Genomic DNA, 18,640 nt, shown 5'->3' on the forward strand with positions numbered 1-18,640 from the left:
GTGAACATCTGCTTGATGTGGAAAGTCTTCTTGGGGCCTGGGATGGGAGTGAGGGGAGAGGTATAGGGGCAGGCACCTTCAAAGTCATGGTAGAGTCAAGACTTTAACTCTGTTTCCTGTTCCACATGACATGCCTGACATGCTGATTACCTCCAGCAATTTCTGTTTTCCACAAATTATTCATCCTTCAGAACTTTTCTCATCCACAGCCAGACTGCCCTGATCAGCTCCGTTCGAGACATTGTCTGAAGGATAGATTAAACTGGGAGGTGTGCAGAATCAGTTCAATAAAAAAAATCACTGCACTCCAGGACCTACATTGATGTTTTTCCAGTGGAAACAATAATTCAAAAGAGGGCGATATTGACATAAATTGTTATATTATTCTGTGATTTGTAGAATGTAGAATTTAACACCATGAAGTTGAACGGTAAGATTTCAAACATAGTGTTAAAGTACCACACTAGGATTCTTAAAGGAAGTGGACATTCAGTTTTTAAATATATCTGTCTGTTTCTCTGTCTGTCTGTTTGTCTATCTATCCATTCATCCATCCATTAACCAACCAACCAAATCTGACAGAGTAAATATGTTTCACCTCTATTTAAGACCTTAAGAAGTAAGCATAGGAGTAGGCCATTCAGCTCCTCAAGACTGCTCCACCATTCAATAGGATCGAGGCTGATCCCACATTCCTCACGTCCACTTCCCTACCCTTTCCCCGCAAATCTTCATTCCTTGGCTGATCAAGAATCCACCTGTCTCAGCTTTAAATATACACAAGGACTCTGCCCCCACACACAGCTCTCCATGCAAGGAGTTCCAAAGACTCTCAACCCTCTGAGAAAAGAAATTCCTCCTCATCTGTTTTATTATCTGGCATCTGTTTTATTCTGAGACTGTGCCCTCTGGTCCTAGACTCCAATGAGGGGGAAACAACCTCTCAGCATTGACCCTGTCAGGGCTCAATATGTTTCAATGTCATCACCTCTCATTCTGAACTCCAGTGAGTACATCCCAACCTGTTTAGCCTTTGCTCATAAGACAGTACCTCCACACCAGAGATCATCCTGTACATTGTTACCAACTCATTCTGGAAACACCATGAGACAGTACCAAATGGAGAACAGGAGTAGGCCGTTCAACTCCTCTAGTTTGCCCTAGCATTCAATAGGATCATGGTTGATCCGACATTCCTCATGTCTATTTTCCAGCCCTTCTCGCTTATCACTCTTAATACCCCAATTGATCAAGAATGCAATTGGTAAATTCTTTGACCCAAAAACATTTGGTTGACATTATAAATAGGGCAATATCAGATCCTTATCCAGGCATCCAGCACCTTCACTCTCGATTCCAGGATTGGTCTGTTCGATACATCGCCAATAATTTTTTAAATTGTTGGTTCGTGGGATGTGGGCTTTGCTGGCTGTATCAGGATTTATTACCCATCCCTAAATGCCTGGGGGGACATTTAAGAGTCAATCTCATTGTTGTGGGGATTGGAGTCACATGTAGTCCAGTCCAGGTAAGGGAAGGTAATGTCCTTTCCTAAAAGGACATTTGTGATCCAGATGGATTTTTATAACAATTGACAATGGATTCGTGGTCATCATTAGACTCTTAATTTTCTTTGTTTACAAGTTAAATCCTGTTTTAATTGTTTCAAAACATGTTTTTGCATGCTCAACATAGACAAGAAGAAAATATACCTTAGTTACAAGATTATTTAAAGTACAGAATGCTCACAGTGCACATTAGGATTTGAGCAAAATTCGAGCCACCACACAGCCTGAGAAAATTGAGGCAAGCCCACATTGTGCTGCAAAGTCTAATGTCATTTTTAAATTTAAAAAAACCCTGAAAGCATTTTGCTGAATTGTTACCAGATTGGACCAATTGTGAACTATGCAATCACTGTAAAGCATGGATGTTACCTAGAACACCATACACAGGATGATTTAAAAAAAAGCAGAAGAAAAAGCTTTTGATGAGATTTTGATTTCTTATTTCACTCCTAATTCCAGGTTATTATTGATTGAATTTGAATTCCACCATCTGCCATGGGCAGATTTTGGACCTGGACCCTTAGAATGTGACCTATGGTGTTGAATCAAATTGAAATCTGCTCACTGCATTTCATACTTTGAGGATAAAGTCCTTCAGACAATTGGGCTGCTCTCCCATTAAGAGAGAGGTGACTGATGGTGGGTTAACCTGAGGGTCAGGCGAGGGGAGCGGTAGAGAAGGAGAGATCTTCATGGTAACCATGGAGATGGGCCCTCACTGTTGGCATCAGTCTACATCTCGCACTGGCTATCCAACCAACTGAGCTAAGCAGCCTCTGAATTTTGCCCTGCCTCTCAGGCTAGGATTATTTTGTGGAGCAGGAAAGCTGAAGTTTCGGGTCTGGACCCTATGAAAAAGGGTCCAGACCCGAAATATCAGCTTTCCTGCTCCTCTGATGCTGCCTGGCCTGCTGTGTTCCTCCAGCTCCACACCTGGTTATCTCAGACTCCTGCATGGGCAGTTCCTACTATATCTGAGAATTATCTTGTGCTTTTTGTTTAATTCCACAGAGGTTGTCAACGTAAGCTACGCTGGACACATAAAGAAAGGAAGCCCTTGAAAATATCCAGTATTCTGTAACAACATCGCATCAAAATGGCATTCTGGTCATTACTGGATGGTGTGCTTTTCATAAATTCAAGTACGTAATTCTTTAAATTTAGAGTCAGAGAGGTCTATAGCACAGAAAAAGGCCCTTCAGCCCACCATGTCTGTGCTAGTCAAAAACAACCACCTCACTATTCTCTGAACCCATTTCCCTGCAATTGACCCATAGCTTGGCATCACAAGTGCATGTCTAAATCCTTCTTCAATGTGATGAGGGTTTCTGCCTCTTCCACCCTCACAGGCAGTGAATTCCAGGTTTGCCACCACCTTCTGGATGAAAAAAGCTTTTCCTCACATCCCCTCAAAACTTCCTGCTCCTTACTTTCAATCTATGACTCCTGATAACTGATCCCTCCATCAAGGGGGAAATGTTTCTTCTTGTCTATCCTATCTACGCCCCTATCATTTTATACATCTCAATCGTGTGCCCCCCTCTCTCAATCTGCTCTGCTCTAAGGGAAACAACCCCTATCTGCCCAATCTCTCTTCATCACTGAAAATTCTCCAGGACCCAAGGCAACGTCCTGGTAAATTTCGCTCTTCCCCCTCACCCATTGCTATGACATCCCTCCTAGAAGGTGGATTCCAGAGCTGCACACAGTACTTTAGCAGTGTGGCCTAGCAAACTCATTTTATTTACCCATTTATACTCATTTGTAACCTGATTACTGATGATTCAGTGATTCATTAAATTTGGAGCTGTTCAAAGATGAAAAGATTCCCATCTGTGCAAGGAAGTAAGTGCTCAATGCCTTTAGTAGGAAGAGTAGAGGCTTAGACTATTTTCCAAACTGGGAAAGGCTTCAGAAATCTGAAGCACAAAGGGAGTTGGGAGTCTGAGTGCAGGATTCTCCTCAGGTTAACAGGTAGGTTCAGATGGCGGTTAGGAAGGCAAATGCAACGTTAGCATTCATTTTGAGAAGGTTAGAATATGAGAGCAGAAATGTCCTGCTGAGGCTGTATAAGGCTCTGGTCAGACCACATTTGGAATACTATGAGCAGTTTTGGGCCCTGTATCTGAGGAAGGATGTGCTGGTCTTGGAGGGGGTCCAGAGGGGGTTTACAAGAAAGATACTGGAGATGAAGAACTTGTCATATGAGGAGAGGTTGAGGACTCTGAGTCTGTACTCCATGGAAATTAGAAGGATGAGGGGGAATCTGATTGAAACTTAGAGAATATTGAGAAGTCTTTTTATTTTACAACTTATATAATCTTTCCAGTACTGCATTGCTCACCCTATAGGGAGGCAGTGAAATACAAAAGGAATACAACGGCTCATGTGATGATCAAATTCTTTTCTCTTCGTCTTACAGTTCATTTGACGGTAATGAGGTGCCAAGCTTCAACAGGTAAGAACAGCTTTTGTTTTCGAATGCATGTGAGCAAAGGATTAATTGGAATGGATGCTTATTTTGCTCCATTGTTGTGTATAAAGTGTGACTTTCTAAGAATCTATTTATGATAAGTAGATCAAGAATGCGCTAATTTACAATTAGCAATTGGATGATGGACAATATTGATTCAGCTGTTGTGTTGGAAGGAAGTGTGAAGCATGATTTACCTCTTGCAGCTTGTGGATCCTAGACTGTCAGTGCTACACAGTCACTACATACAGGAACAGGAGTGGGCCATTCAGCCCCTCGAGCCTGTTCCGCCATTCAATGAGATCATGAGTGACCTGAGACTTAATTCCATATACCTGCCCTTAGCCCCCATCCCCTTATTATCGTTGCTGAACAAACATTGATCTACCTCAGATTTAAAACTAACAACTGATCCAGCGTCTACTGCCATTTGTGGAAGAGACTGAAGCAGTCCATGTCCACATGTAGCAGGACCTGGATAATAGCCATGCTTGGGCTGAGCAGTGACAAGTAAGAGTCACAATAGACAAATGCCAGGCAATGACGATGTCCAGTAAGAGACGATGCAACCATTGCCCCTTGTCAGTCACTGGTGTTACTGTCCCCGACTAATGACATCCTAGGGGTTGCCATTGAGAGAGAATCTAACCATCACCCATTGGAATTCAATGGTGTTACCATTACTAAATTCCCGAAAGTCATAAACCTGGGGGTTCCCATTGAGAGAGAATCTAGCAATCGCCACATTGACATTCAGTAGTGTCACCATCACAGAGTTCTACAATATCAATATCTTTATGGTTGCCATTGCGAGAGATTCTAACATCGACCCTTGACATTCAATGGTGTTGCCCTCAGTGAATCCCCAAACTATCAACATCCTGTATGTTACCATTGAGACAGAATCTAACCATCTCCCATTGATATTCAGTGGCATTACAATAACGTAATCCACCAGTGTCAACTTCCAGGGGTTGCCATTGAAAAAGAATCTAATCATTGCCCCCTTGACATTCAATGGCATTACTATTTCTGAATTCCCCAATGTCACAATCTTGTGGGTTATCGTTGAGAGAGAATCTAGCAATCGCCACCTTGACATTCAATAGTGCTGCCATCACCAAATTTGTGACTATTAATATCCTGATGATTACCATTGAGAGAGATTCTAGCCATTGCCCTCTTCACATTTAATGCTGTTACCCATCACTGAATCCCCCTACTATCCACTTCTTGGGGTCTACAATCAAGAGAGAATTGAAACAATGCCTCTTGACGTTCAATGTGATGATGTTTTATGCCTCACCCACCCTTACAGGCAGTGAGTTCCTGATTCCATAACACCCTTTGGGTGGATAAGATTTTTCTCACCTCCCCTCTAAACCTCCTGCACTTTACCTTCATTCTAATGCACTTCCCCATAACCCTTGACATTGAGGCCTCTGTCAAGGTGGAAACATGTCTTCCTGTTCACCCTATCTATGTCCCTTCATCATTTTACATGTCTCAATCATGTTCCCACATGGCTCAATCTCTTCTGCTATAAGGAAAACAACGCCAGTGATATGACAACAAACTTTACGAGATGTTTAGACAGATATATATAAACAGACAGGCAATAGCTAGATACAGATGGTGTACAGGAAGATGGGTTGAGTGTAGAATGGCATTATGGTCAGCACGGGCATAGTGAGCCGAAGGGCCTGATCAGTTTCTGAGGTTGGGTCACCAGACCCAAAACATTAATTCTGACTTTTTCTTCACAGATGCTGCCAGACCTGTTGAGACTTTCCAGCAACTGGTGTTTTTGAGCCTGTTACTGTGTTGTACTGTCCTATTGATTTAAGGGGAGCAGGCCTGTATTTGGGAATAAGATGGCCTCCTTTGATTGAAATGTTTATTTGAAGTACCAAATCCATTGTTTTTATCACTTTGATGAATATCTTGATCAATCAATTCTCTTGACTTCATGTTACACTTAAACAAATAAATGCTTCGCTGGAGGATCATTATTTATGCTGTATCTGCTCCTTACCTTCAGATCCGATTGCAGTGCGACTCAGGGATGGAGATGGCCCCTGTTCAGGGAGAGTTGAGATGTATTACAACAACACATGGGCTGAGCCCATGACTATCAATATTCAAATGATTAACATTGAGAGAGATTGTAACCATCATCCTCTTCACATTCAATGGTGTTACCATCACTGAATCTCCCCAATTTCAACATCCTTGAGTTTACCATTGAGAGGGAATCCAAACATCTGATCTTGACATTCAGTGTGATGAGGGTTTTTACTTCTCACACCCTTAGAGGTAGTGAGTTCCCTCTGAGTGAAAATGATTTTCCTCACTTCCCCTCTCAACCTGCTGCCCCTTATTTTCAACCTATCGACTTCCTCAGCCCTGGCATTGATCCCTCGATCAAGAGGGAAACGTTCTTTCCTCTCTATCCTATCTACACTCCCTCATCATTTTATACAGCTCAATCATGTTCGCCCTGCCCCAACCTCCTCTGCTGTAGGGAAGATAATGCCAGTCATATTGCAACACCGCCTCCATTTCCGAGACCAACACCATAGACACTGAGGACGGACCGACCGTCACCGCTGCTGCCGTCTCCTACCCCGCTCCGCCCACCACCGACGCCAACGCAACTCCGCCCACCACAGCCAACGCAACTCTGCCCACAGCCGACGCTGACGTCGCTCCGCCCACCGCCTCCACAGCCAGCAGCTCCAGAGGAGACAGCAACACCGAGCCCTGCCGAGTCTTCACCATACCCCACACCTCCCCCTAACTAAGGACGAACGGTCAGTCCTCAGTAAAGGGCTCACCTTTGTCCCCCTCCACCCACACATCAACGAATACCGGTCACGTTTGGACATAGAGCAGTTTTTCTGCTGCCTCTGCCTCTGCGCTTACTTCTTCAACCGTGAGCCTAACCCTCCCTCTACTGACCCCTTCTCCCACCTCCAACACACCCGCTCCTCCTGGACACCACCCCAAGGTCTCCTACCCTCCCTCGACCTCTTCATCTCCAACTGCCGTCATGGCATCAATCACCTCAACCTCTCCACCCCTCTCACCCACTCCAAACTCTCCCCCGCAGAACGTGCAGCCCTCCACTCCCTCCGCTCCAATCCCAACCTCACCATAAAACGCGCGGACAAGGGAGGCGCAGTTGTAGTATGGCACACTGGCCTCTACATCGCCGAGGCCAGACGCCATCTCTCCGACACCTCCTCCTACCGCCCCCTTGATCATGACCCCACCCCCGACCACCAAACCATCATCTCCCAAACCATCCACAACCTCATCACTTCAGGTGACCTCCCACCCACAGCCTCCAACCTCATCGATCGCCAACCCCGCACCACCCACTTCTATCTCCTTCCCAAAATCGACAAACCTGACCCATTGTCTCTGCCTGCTCCAACCCCGCCGAACTTATCTCCACCTATCTGGACTCCATTTTCTCCCCCTTGGTCCAGGAACTCCCTACCGACATCCGTGACACCACCCACGTCCTCCACCTCCTCCAGAACTTCCAATTCCCCGGTCCCCAACACCTCATCTTTACCAAGGATGTCCAGTCCCTATACACCTGCATTCCCCATACAGATGGCCTAAAGACCCTCCGCTTCTTCCTGTCCCGCAGGCATGACCAGTCCCCCCACACTGACACCCTCATCCGCTTAGCCGAACTCGTCCTCACCCTCAACAACTTCTCTTTCAATTCCTCCCACTTCCTACAGACAAAGGGGGTGGCCATAAGTACCCGCATGGGCCCAAGCTATGCCTGCCTCTTTGTAGGTTACGTGGAACAATCCCTCTTCTGTACCTACACTGGCCCTAAACCCCACCTCTTCCTCCATTACATTGATGACTGTATTGGCGCTGCCTCGTGCACCCATGAGGAGCTCAAACAGTTCATCCACTTCACCAACACCTTCCAACCCAACCTTAAGTTCACCTGGACCATCTCTAATACCTCTCTCTCCTTCCTGAACCTCTCTGTCTCCATCTCCGGCAACCACCTAGAAAACGATATCCATTTCAAGCCCACCGACTCCCACAGCTACCTAGAATACACCTCCTCCCACCCACCTTCTGCAAAAATGCCATCCCCTATTCCCAATTCCTTCGCCTCCGCAGCATCTGCTCCCAGGATGAAGCATTCCACTCCCGTATATCTCAGATGTCCTCGTTTTTCAAGGACCGCAACATCCCCCCCTCAGTGGTTGAGAACGCCCTCGACCGTGTCTCCCGCATTTCCCGCAATTCATCCCTCACACCCGCTCCCTGCAATAACAACCAAAACAGAATCCCCCTCATCCTCACGTACCACCCTACCAACCTCTGGATCCAACGCATCATCCTCCGACACTTCCGCCATCTGCAATACGACCCCACCACCAAAGACATTTTTCCCTCCCCACCCTTATCTGCTTTCCGGAGGGATCACTCTCTCCGTGACTCCCTTATCTGCTCCACATTCCCCTCCAGCCCCATCTCACCCGGCACTTTTCCCTGCAACCGCAGGAAGTGCTACACCTGCCCCTACACCTCTCCCCTCACCCAAATCCCAGGCCCCAAGAAGACTTTCCACATCAAGCAGATGTTCACCTGCACATCTGCTACTGCAGTCACTGTTCCTGATGTGGCCTCCTCTACATCGGGGAAACCAAATGGAGGCTTCAGGATAGCTTTGCAGAACACCGACGCTCGGTTCGCACTAAACAACTGCGCCTCCCAGTCGGGAACCATTTCAACTCTCCCTCCCATTCCGCAGATGACATGTCCATCCTAGGCCTCCTGCAGTGCCACAACGATGCTACCCGAAGGTTGCAGGAAAAGCAACTCATATTCTGCTTGGGAACCCTGCAGCCCAATGGTATCAATGTGGACTTCACAAGCTTCAAAATGTCCCCTCCCCCACCCGCATCCCAAAACCAGCCCAGCTCGTCCCCACCTCCCTAACCTGTCCCTCACCCCCATCTCCTACCTACTAACCTCATCCTGCTCCCTTGACCTGTCCATCCTCCCTGGACTGACCTATTTCCTCCCTACCTCCCCACCTATACTCATCTTTATTAGCTCCATCCCCACCTCTTTGACCGGTCTGTCTCCTCTCAACCTATCTTCTCCTCTATCCATCTTCTATCTGCCTCCCCCTCTCTCCCTATTTATTTCAGATCCCCTTTCCCCTCCTCCATTTCTGAAGAAGGGTCTAGGCCCGAAACGTCAGCCTTCCTGCGCCTCTGATGCTGCTTGGCCTGCTGTGTTCATCCAGCTCTACACCTTGTTATCTTGGATTCGATTCCCGCTGTGGCTGAGGTTACTATAAGGACTCTCCTTCTCAACACCTCCCATTGCCTGAGGTGTGGTGACCCTCAAGTTAAACCAGCATCAGTTATTTCTCTCTAAGGAGACAGCAGCACTCTGTTTTGAAAAGACTTTTTTGACTTTATTTTTTACTGGTGTTATAACCCTGCAGTTTTCCTACCTGCATTGTGGCATGTTTAATTTGATGCGGCTGGGATCTTGTATATAAGATGAAATGCTGTTCAGTGAGTTAGTTCTGCTGTGTCAGCTTTTCAACAATGTCAACCAGAATCCAATGTCAATATTCAGTGTATATTTGTAAAGGCTGGTCATTATTAAAGCAGAAAATGCAGTTTTCCAATTACTGGGCAGAGCAAAGTGACAAGATGAGTAAATGTCCCCTTGAGAACTGACAGGGCAGGAGGGGAAGGGCTGATGGCCCACCAATTAGACTTCAATGAAATTCCACTCAAAACCATCCATGGTTATTTGTAACATACATTGCTGCAGACCCCTGCCCACCCAATGCAGTTTCATGAACTTACTTCATCAAAAGTTAATGGGGTCAACTCCAGACATTAGTTCAATGATTAACCTTTCCTGCTGAGCCAAATTGTTTCATGGAATTGAGAAATGTGCAGAAAGGATTTAAAAGAAGGAATGATGTGCATTGCCAACTACTTGGTCTACTGCTTCATCATCTCCAAAATGTTGATTTGTATGGGAAGATAGATCAAAGTTTTTGTTGATATCCAAACTTCACATCAATATTTCCATCACAAACATGGATATTTCTTCCCATTGTAGGACCATTTGTCAGTTGCTGAAGGTGAAAATTGGCCCTCAGGACTGATATGCATTTCGAGTAATGGAGCCATAGAGTTCTACATCACATTTCAAAAGGGCCCTTCAGCCCATCAAGGCTGCGCCAGTCAAAATCAACCACCTCTCGATAGCCTTGGCATCACAAGTGCACATCTAAATCCTTCTTCAATGTGATGGAGGGTTTCTGCCTCTCCCACCCTGACAGGCAGGGAGTTCCAGATTCCCCATCACCCACTGGGTCACATCCCCCTCTAAATCTCCTGCCACTTACTTTCAATCTATGCCCCCTCCTCCAGTCATTGATCCCGTCAACAGGGGAAATGTTTCTTCCTGTCTACCCTATCTATGTCCGTCATCATTTTATACATCTCAATCATGCCCTCCCTTCTCAACCTCCTCTGCTCTAAGTAAAGCATTCTCAGTCTGTCCACACTCTCTCCACCACTGAAACTCTCCATCGCCCAAGGTAACATCCTGTTAAATCTCCCTCTGTACCCTCTCCTTATCGCATCCCTCTGATATTGTGAATTCCAGAACTGCCCACAAAACTCTCGCTGTGTGACCTAACTGACATTTTATACACTTCCAGCATCAACTCCCTGCTCTTAAACTCTTGCCTAATAAGGCAGGTGTCCCTATATGCTGCCTTAACCAGTTTTTCCATCTGTATATCTTAAGGGACCATGCACAGCAAGGTCTCTCTGACCCTGGTGCTTCCCAGGGTCCTAGTGTCTATCATGTACTCCCTTGCCCTGTTTGTCATGCCCAAGTCCATTACACCACAATGCAACATTTCTGCAAGAACAAATCCAAGATTTAAAACCGAGGGTAAAGCCACGGGGGCCAAAGACTTTGATCTTTTCACTTCACGCAGTGATAAAGGCACATTTGGAGGACGATTGATGGCATGTGCGCTTGTCTATCCTTCAGAAACTATCCAAATGCGTTTGGCTGATGGAGGAGGACCATGCTCTGGCAGAATGGATCTCCTTGTCAACGGCACTTAGGGCACAGTTCGTGACGATAACTGGGATCTGCTCGATACGAAAGTTGCCTGCAAGCAAATGGAATGTGGGGCAGCCAGACTGGCGCCTCTTGGGGCCCATTTCGGAGCCACTGTTGCCCCCTTTGGTTGGATGATGTTGAGTGCAGAGGCACTGAGTCTAATCTAATCCAGTGCCCCGCGAATGCTTGGGGAAAACACAACTGTGGTTCTGGCGAGGCAGCATCTGTTATTTGCACAGATAAGATCATTCTGAGTCCTTTTATGAATGCGAACTACAAGTAGTGGGGTGCCACAGGGTTCAGTTTCCGGGTCTCAACTATTTACGATAAAAATAAATGATCTGCAAGCAGGGACACAAGTTCCTCCCACTTCCTACAGACAAAGGGGGTGGGCATGGGTACCCGCATGGGCCCAAGCTACGCCTGCCTCTTTGTAGGTTACGTGGAACAATCCCTCTTCTGTACCTACACTGGCCCTAAACCCCACCTCTTCCTCCATTACATTGATGACTGTATCGGCGCCGCCTCGTGCTCCCACGAGGAGCTCGAACAGTTCATCCACTTCACCAACACCTTCCACCCCAACCTTAAGTTCACCTGGACCATCTCCAATACCTCTCTCTCCTTCCTGGACCTCTCTGTCTCCATCTCTGGCAACCACTAGAAACCGATATCCATTTCAAGCCCACCGACTCCCACAGCTACCTAGAATACACCTCCTTCCACCCACCTTCCTGCAAAAATGCCATCCCCTATTCCCAATTCCTTCGCCTCTGCCGCGTCTGCTCCCAATATGAGGCATTCCACTCCCGTACATCTCAGTTGTCCTCGTTTTTTAAGGACCACAACTTCCCCCCGTCAGTGTTCGAGAACGCCCTCAACCTTGTCTCCCACATTTCCCGCAACTCATCCTTCACACCCCGTCCCTGCAACAACAACCAAAAAAGAATCCCCCTTGTCCTCACGTCCCACCCCACCAACCTCCGGATCCAACGCATCATCCTCCGACACTTCCGCCATCTGCAATCCGACGCCACCACCAAAGACATTTTTCCCTCCCCACCCTTATCTGCTTTCTGGAGGGACCACTCTCTCCATGACTCCCTTGTCTGCTCCACACTCCCCTCCAGCCCCACCACACCCGGCACTTTTCCCTGCAACCGCAGGAAGTGCTACACCAGCCCCCATACCTCCTCCCTCAACCCCACCCCAGGCCCCAAGAAGACTTTCCACATCAAGCAGATGTTCACCTGTACATCTGCCAATGTGGTATACTGCATCCGCTGTACCCGTTGTGGCCTCCTCTACATCGGGGAAACCAAGCGGAGGCTCGGGGTCTGCTTTGCAGAACACCTACGCTCGGTTCACAATAAACAACTGCACCTCCCAGTCGTGAACCATTTCAACTCCCCCTCCCATTCCTCAGACGACATGTCCATCCTGGGCCTCCTGCAGTGCCACAATGATGCCACCCGAAGGTTGCAGGAACAGCAACTCATATTCCGCTTGGGAACCCTGCAACCCAATGGTATCAATGTGGATTTCACAAGATTCAAAATCTCCCCTCCCCCTACCGCATCCCAAAACCAGTCCAACTCGTCCCCGCCTCCCTAACGTGTTCTTCCTCCCACCTATCCCCTCCTCCCACCTCAAGCCGCACCCCCGTCTCCTACCTACTAACCTCATCCCGCCCCCTTGATCTGTCCGTCCTTCCTGGACTGACATATCCCCTCCCTAACTCCCCACCTACACTCACCTTTACTGGCTCCATCCCTGCCTCTTCGACCTGTCTGTTTCCTCTCCACCTATCCTCTCCTCTATCCATCTTCTATCCACCTCCCCCTCTCTCCCTATTTATTTCAAAACCCCCTTCCCCTCCCCCATTTCTGATGAAGGGTCTAGGCCCGAAACGTCAGCCTTTCTGCTTCTATGATGCTGCTTGGCCTGCTGTGTTCATCCAGCTCTGCACCTTGTTGTCACAGACTGAAACGTAGCAACATTAACGTTTGATACTGAACTGGGTGGGAAAGCAGGCTGTGATGAAGAGATAAAGAGTTTACAGTCGGATATTGTTAGGGTAGAGAATGGGCCAGAATATGGAAGATTAAATTTAATGTTGCTAAGTGTGAGATTGTCTGTTTTGGCCAGAAAAATAAAAGAGCAAATTGTTATTTAAATGAGAAGCAGATTCAAAGCGCAGTGCAGAGGAATCGGGGCATCTTTGTGCACGAATCACAGAAAGTGGGTAAGCATGTGCAGCATAGAATAAGAAAGGCAAATCGGATCCTGGCATTTATTGTAAAAGAATTGGACTATAGAAGTGAAGAAGTGTTGTTATAATTATATAAGGTGTTGGTGAGAGTGCATCTGGAATATTGTGTCCAGTTTTGGTGTCCTTACTTGAGAAAGGTTATGGTGATATATTGGAAGCCATACAGAGACGGCTCACCAGGTTGATAGCAGGGCTGAAAGTGCAGTCGTACAGGGAGCGGTTGAATAGCTTGGGCTTGTACTCGCTAGAGTTCAGAAGACTGAAGGGGGTCTGATTTAGGTTTATGTAACACTAAAGGGGATTGATGAGGTGAACATTGAGCAGACTTTGTGGGATGGTCTCGAAGAAGAGGTCATAGACATAGAGGGAGAGGAAGTAGGTTCAAAACTGAGATGAGGAGAAACTATTTCTCTCAGAGAGTTGTGAATCTGTGGAACTCACTGCCCCAGAGTGCAGTGGAGGCAGAATCAATCAACAGTATGAAGAAAGAAATAGATATGTTATAGATGAAAGGCAAGATAATGGGCGATGGGGAGCAGGTAGGAAAGTGGAGTTGAAACCAGGATAATATCAGCCATGACCATGTTAAATGCCGGAGCAGGCTTGAAAGACTGAATTGCCCACTACCGCTCTTAATTCTTATGTTTCTTATGAATGCATCCCTACTGGGAAGTCAAGGATATTTCAAGCAGATTTTAATTTTACCGAGAATAAGAGCAAAATTTCTTTGAAATGCTGCTCCATAGAAATGGTACAGTGCTGAAGGATACTATTCGGCCCACTTTGCCCATGCTGACACAAAGATACCCTTTCCAATCCCATCTTCCTGCATGTAGTCCATAGCTCTGCAGCTTAGAACACTTAAGGTGCAGATCCAGGTACTTTTTAAAAGAGTTTAGTGTCTCTGCCTCCACCACCAACTGAGACAGCGAATTACAGACACCCACCACCCTCTGTGTGAAAAATGTTTCTCCCCACCTCCCCTGTAATCCTTCCGCAACTTATCTTGAATCGATGACCCCCAAGGGTTTTGATCTCTCTGTCAAGGGAAACAGGTCCCTCCTCTCTACTCTATCTCTACTCCCCTCTGCACAATTTTGTATACCTCAATCATGTCACCCCTTAGAGGCTGATAGGCTGGCACTATTTTTGCCTGGACTATCAGAGGCTGAGGGGTGACGTTATAGATGCTTATGAAATCACAAGGGACAGAGATAAGGTGATTAGCCAAGGTCTATTCTCCACACATTTCGAGTCCAGTGGCCCTTCTTCAAGACTCACAATAGCCAGGAAAAGATGGTATATGTGCTGATGATGGAGGAGGCAGAGGGGAAAGGAGTGAGCAGATTGGTGGAGATGGATCCCAGGGAGAGAGAGAGGAAAGTTAGGCAGACACAGTGATGATTGATAGTAAGCCGACGGAAGGGGAAAAGCCAATAATGGGAACAATGAGTAGGTGAGAATGGGCTGGCTGTGCTGAAAGCAGCCCATGTCATGACAGGGCCTGGGCTGTGGGTAAAGGACATGGAAGGAGGTGCATCAGGATGTGAAATGATTGAACTCAATATTGAGTCCTGAAGGCTGCAGGGTCCCCAAGTTGAAGATGAGATGCTGTTTTTCCAGCTTCCTCCTCGCTTCGCTGGAGTACCGCAGCAAGACCCTGATGGAAATGTTGAAGGTGGGGGAGGGTGGGGGATAGGGTGGGTAGCGGGGGAAGGTGGGCGGTGGGCAGGGCTTGGTGTGGTTGGTGTTGCAGTTTTGTTTTTATTTATCCCAGCTCCTCTCTCACAGAGCTTCACATTTTCCATGATTTCAATATAGTATACAAATGGAACCAGTTGGGTAGCTCTTTCGAGCACCAGCAGGGACGCGTTGGGTCAAATAGTCTCCTTCTGTGCTGTAAAATTCTTTGATTCTATGACATGTGGTACAAAAAGGATGGTAAACATTCTTGCAAGTGGAATAGTATAAAACTGCAGTGAGTTCTTTATACGGGCAACTAACACATAAGTCGAAACAAATCAAAACTGCGCGAAGTGTGTATGGACCAGACCAAACTGCCTCAAAATATATGAAGAAGATAGCCTCGCCCCCAGGGTTTTTTAATTTTAGAGGAAAATGATAGGCAAAGTGTTCCAGATGTAGTTCAATTGGTTAAAATACCAGTCTTGAAGCACAACACACTTTATTCATACATTATAGTTAAAATACAACAAAATAAAGTAAAAATTGGAATTACTTAACTCTACTGGAAAACTTAACAGAATAATTGATTATTTAAATGCTAAACAGCCACTGTTTCAGTATAGTAACATCCCATAAACACACCTTTGTGAAAGGCAAATTTGGTAAAAACAGTTGTTTCACATGCAGCTCCCCAGTCCCGGAGGAAGGACACCAAAGAAAACTCTTAGCGAGAGAGTAGCAGGGAGAAAAATGTACTGCAACTTTCAAACCCAGCTTCAAAATCCCAATAACTGCTACTGAAACTAAAACTAAAATCCTGGCTCTGTGGAAGCTTGACCCCACTCATTCGAATGCTTCTATTGTTCCAACTTTAAAAAAACCGAAGGCCTTACAAACTGTTTATTTTCTTGGCTCTCAGATTTACTGTCTCAATCTTTCTTAAGAAAAAGGGCAAAATACACCTCTTAAACCTATAGTATTATCGCATAGTGACCCTCTATTTATTCTTCTCTCCCGCAGAACAATTCCAGGTCAGAATCGTGAATGGGGACAATGAGTGTTCTGGGAGAGTGGAAGTCTTTTACAATAAAACATGGGGCACTGTCTGCGATGATGGTTGGGACCTAAGTGATGCGCAGGTTGTCTGCACCGAGTTGAGTTGTGGGTTTGCCCAGGCTGCGCCTGGAAGTGCTAAGTTTGGGAAAGGCCTATCGTCGATTTGGCTGGATTCCGTTCAATGCAATGGGTCTGAATCAAACCTCTGGCAGTGCCAATCAAACACCCTGGGTCAGCACGATTGCCAGCACAGCGAGGATGCATCTGCTCTGGTGAGTGCCCCAGCCATTCCCCTGAGAGATGGATATCAAATCTGTTACATCGAACAGGAAAGGGTAATATTTGGTTTGATTTATTTATTAATCTCACATGTACCAAGATGCAGTGAAAAGTATTCTGTGCTAGACAGACTAATTTTGCTTTTTTTATTCATTCACGGGATGTGGGTATCATTGACTTGGCCAGCATTTATTGCTCATCCCAAATTGCCCAGAAGGCAGTTCATAGTCAACCGCATTGCTGTGGGTTTGGAGTCACATGAAGGCCAGACCAGGTCAGGACAGCAGTTTACTTCCCTAAAGGACATTAGTGAACTAGATGAGCTTTTTCCCAACAATTGACAATGGATTCATGGTCATCATTTAGACCTTAATTCCAGATTTTAAAAAAAAGATTGAATTTAAATTCCATCATCTGTTGTGGCAGGATTCAAACCCAGGTCCCCAGAACATTACCTGGGTCTCTGGCATGATAGTCCAATGATATTACCACTAGGCCACTGCCTCCCCACATCATGCCATACGTAAATGCGTCAGGGTAATAGAACAGAACGTAGATTATATTGTTACAGCTACAGAGAAGATGCAAAGAAAGATCAACTCTAATATATCCAAGGTCCATTCAATCATCTGATATCAGCAGGGAAGAAGCTGTTCTTGAATCTGTTGGTATGTATTCTCAAACTTTTGTATCTTCTGCCTGACAGAAGAGGGTGGAAAAGAATATAGCCTTATAGTTGGCTACTTTCCTGAGGCAACGAGAAGTATAGTCGCAGTTGATGGATGGAAGGCTGAATTTCATGATGGATTGGGCTGTGTTCATGACTCTCTGTAATTTCTTAGATCACATGACATGGAAGAAAGGAGGCAAAGGATGTTACTTCATTGAATGTTGGTCTCTAAAGAGTTCTTTTCTGCTGCAGTTGTCCACTTCTAGCCTCATTGCATGGAATGTCCTCGCAACATAAATGCCGTGCATGTGGCAGGCTTTGGTGAGGTCACAGCTGGAGCACCGTGTGCTATTCTGGTCTCCATACTCTCGGAAGGATGTGATTCCACTGGACAGCGTGCAGAGGAGATTCACCAGGGTATTGCCTGGGACGGAGCATTTTGGTGATGAAGTGAGAGGCTCGATAAGCTCAAGTTGTCTTTTTTAGAGCACGGAAGGCTGAGGGGAAACCTGATAGAGTTGTGTAAGATTATGAGGGAAATGGACAGGGGGAATATGAAGCAGCTGTTCCCCTGACTCGAAGGGTCAAAAACAAGAGCACATCATTTGAAAGTGAAAGGCAGGAGGTTTAGAGGGGAATTTGACAATTGTTTCACCCAGAGGGTGGTGGGGATACGGAATGCACTGCCTGGGAGGAATGTTGAGGCAGGAAGCCTCACAATCTTTAAAAAGTACTTGGGCTGAACACTTGAAGTGTAATAAAATTCAAGGCTATCATCTTAGTGCTGGGAAAGTAGGACTAGTGTAGATTTAGTGTAGCTTTGGCGGTATAGACTCAATGTGCCGAAGGGCCCATCTGTACTATATGATTGATGATACTATTTAGTCTAACTTTGGTGAGTACAGTCTTGATGGGTCAAAGGGTCTCTCTGTACTGTACGATCAATGATCCTATTTAGTGTAGCTTTGGCTGGCACAGACCCGATGGGCTGAAGGGCCTACTTTGTACTGTGCCATCTGATGATCCCACAGTAAATCAGGTTGTGAGCCTGAAGGTCAGTGAAAGTTTGACGAGGCCTGCTGAGTGGTCAGCATCCTTTCCTCCATTGAAGGTCCTCAGATCACTTATCAGAGGAGTAAAGAGAATTTCAACACTAACTGAGGAACTGGTGGATATGGTTAGAATTACAACATTTAAAAGCCATTTGTATAAGTATGAATTGGAAAGATTTGGACAGGTGTGGAGCAGGCAGGTGGGACTAGTTTAGAGATAGTAGGAACTGCCGATGCTGGAGAATCTGAGATAACAAGGTGTAGAGCTGGATGAACACGGCAGGCCAAGCAGCATCAGAGGAGCAGGAAAGCTGACGTTTCGGGTCTGGACCCTTCTTCAGAAAATTTTCTTTCCTGCTCCTCTGATGCTGCTTGGCCTGCTGTGTTCATCCAGCTCTGCACTTGGGACTAGTTTAGTTTGGGATT

The 18,640-nt window shown here is 46.2% G+C and overlaps 1 protein-coding gene across 1 annotated transcript in view; it reads left to right on the plus strand.

Annotated features, from left to right (window-relative positions):
• LOC109938336 (scavenger receptor cysteine-rich type 1 protein M130-like) overlaps positions 1 to 17,608 on the plus strand; it is a 30,655-nt gene extending 13,047 nt beyond the window's left edge. The window contains exons 2-5 of the mRNA XM_048620563.1: positions 2,580 to 2,710; positions 3,991 to 4,026; positions 16,178 to 16,485; positions 17,429 to 17,608. Coding sequence (XP_048476520.1) covers positions 2,665 to 2,710; positions 3,991 to 4,026; positions 16,178 to 16,485; positions 17,429 to 17,608 — 570 coding nt within the window. The 5' untranslated portion in view covers positions 2,580 to 2,664. The remainder of the gene's footprint in view (positions 1 to 2,579; positions 2,711 to 3,990; positions 4,027 to 16,177; positions 16,486 to 17,428) is intronic.
• The last annotated feature ends 1,032 nt before the right edge of the window (positions 17,609 to 18,640 follow it).

This window comes from Rhincodon typus, chromosome 47 (assembly GCF_021869965.1).
Source record: "Rhincodon typus isolate 14 chromosome 47, sRhiTyp1.1, whole genome shotgun sequence".
Classification (NCBI taxonomy): Eukaryota; Metazoa; Chordata; class Chondrichthyes; order Orectolobiformes; family Rhincodontidae; genus Rhincodon; species Rhincodon typus.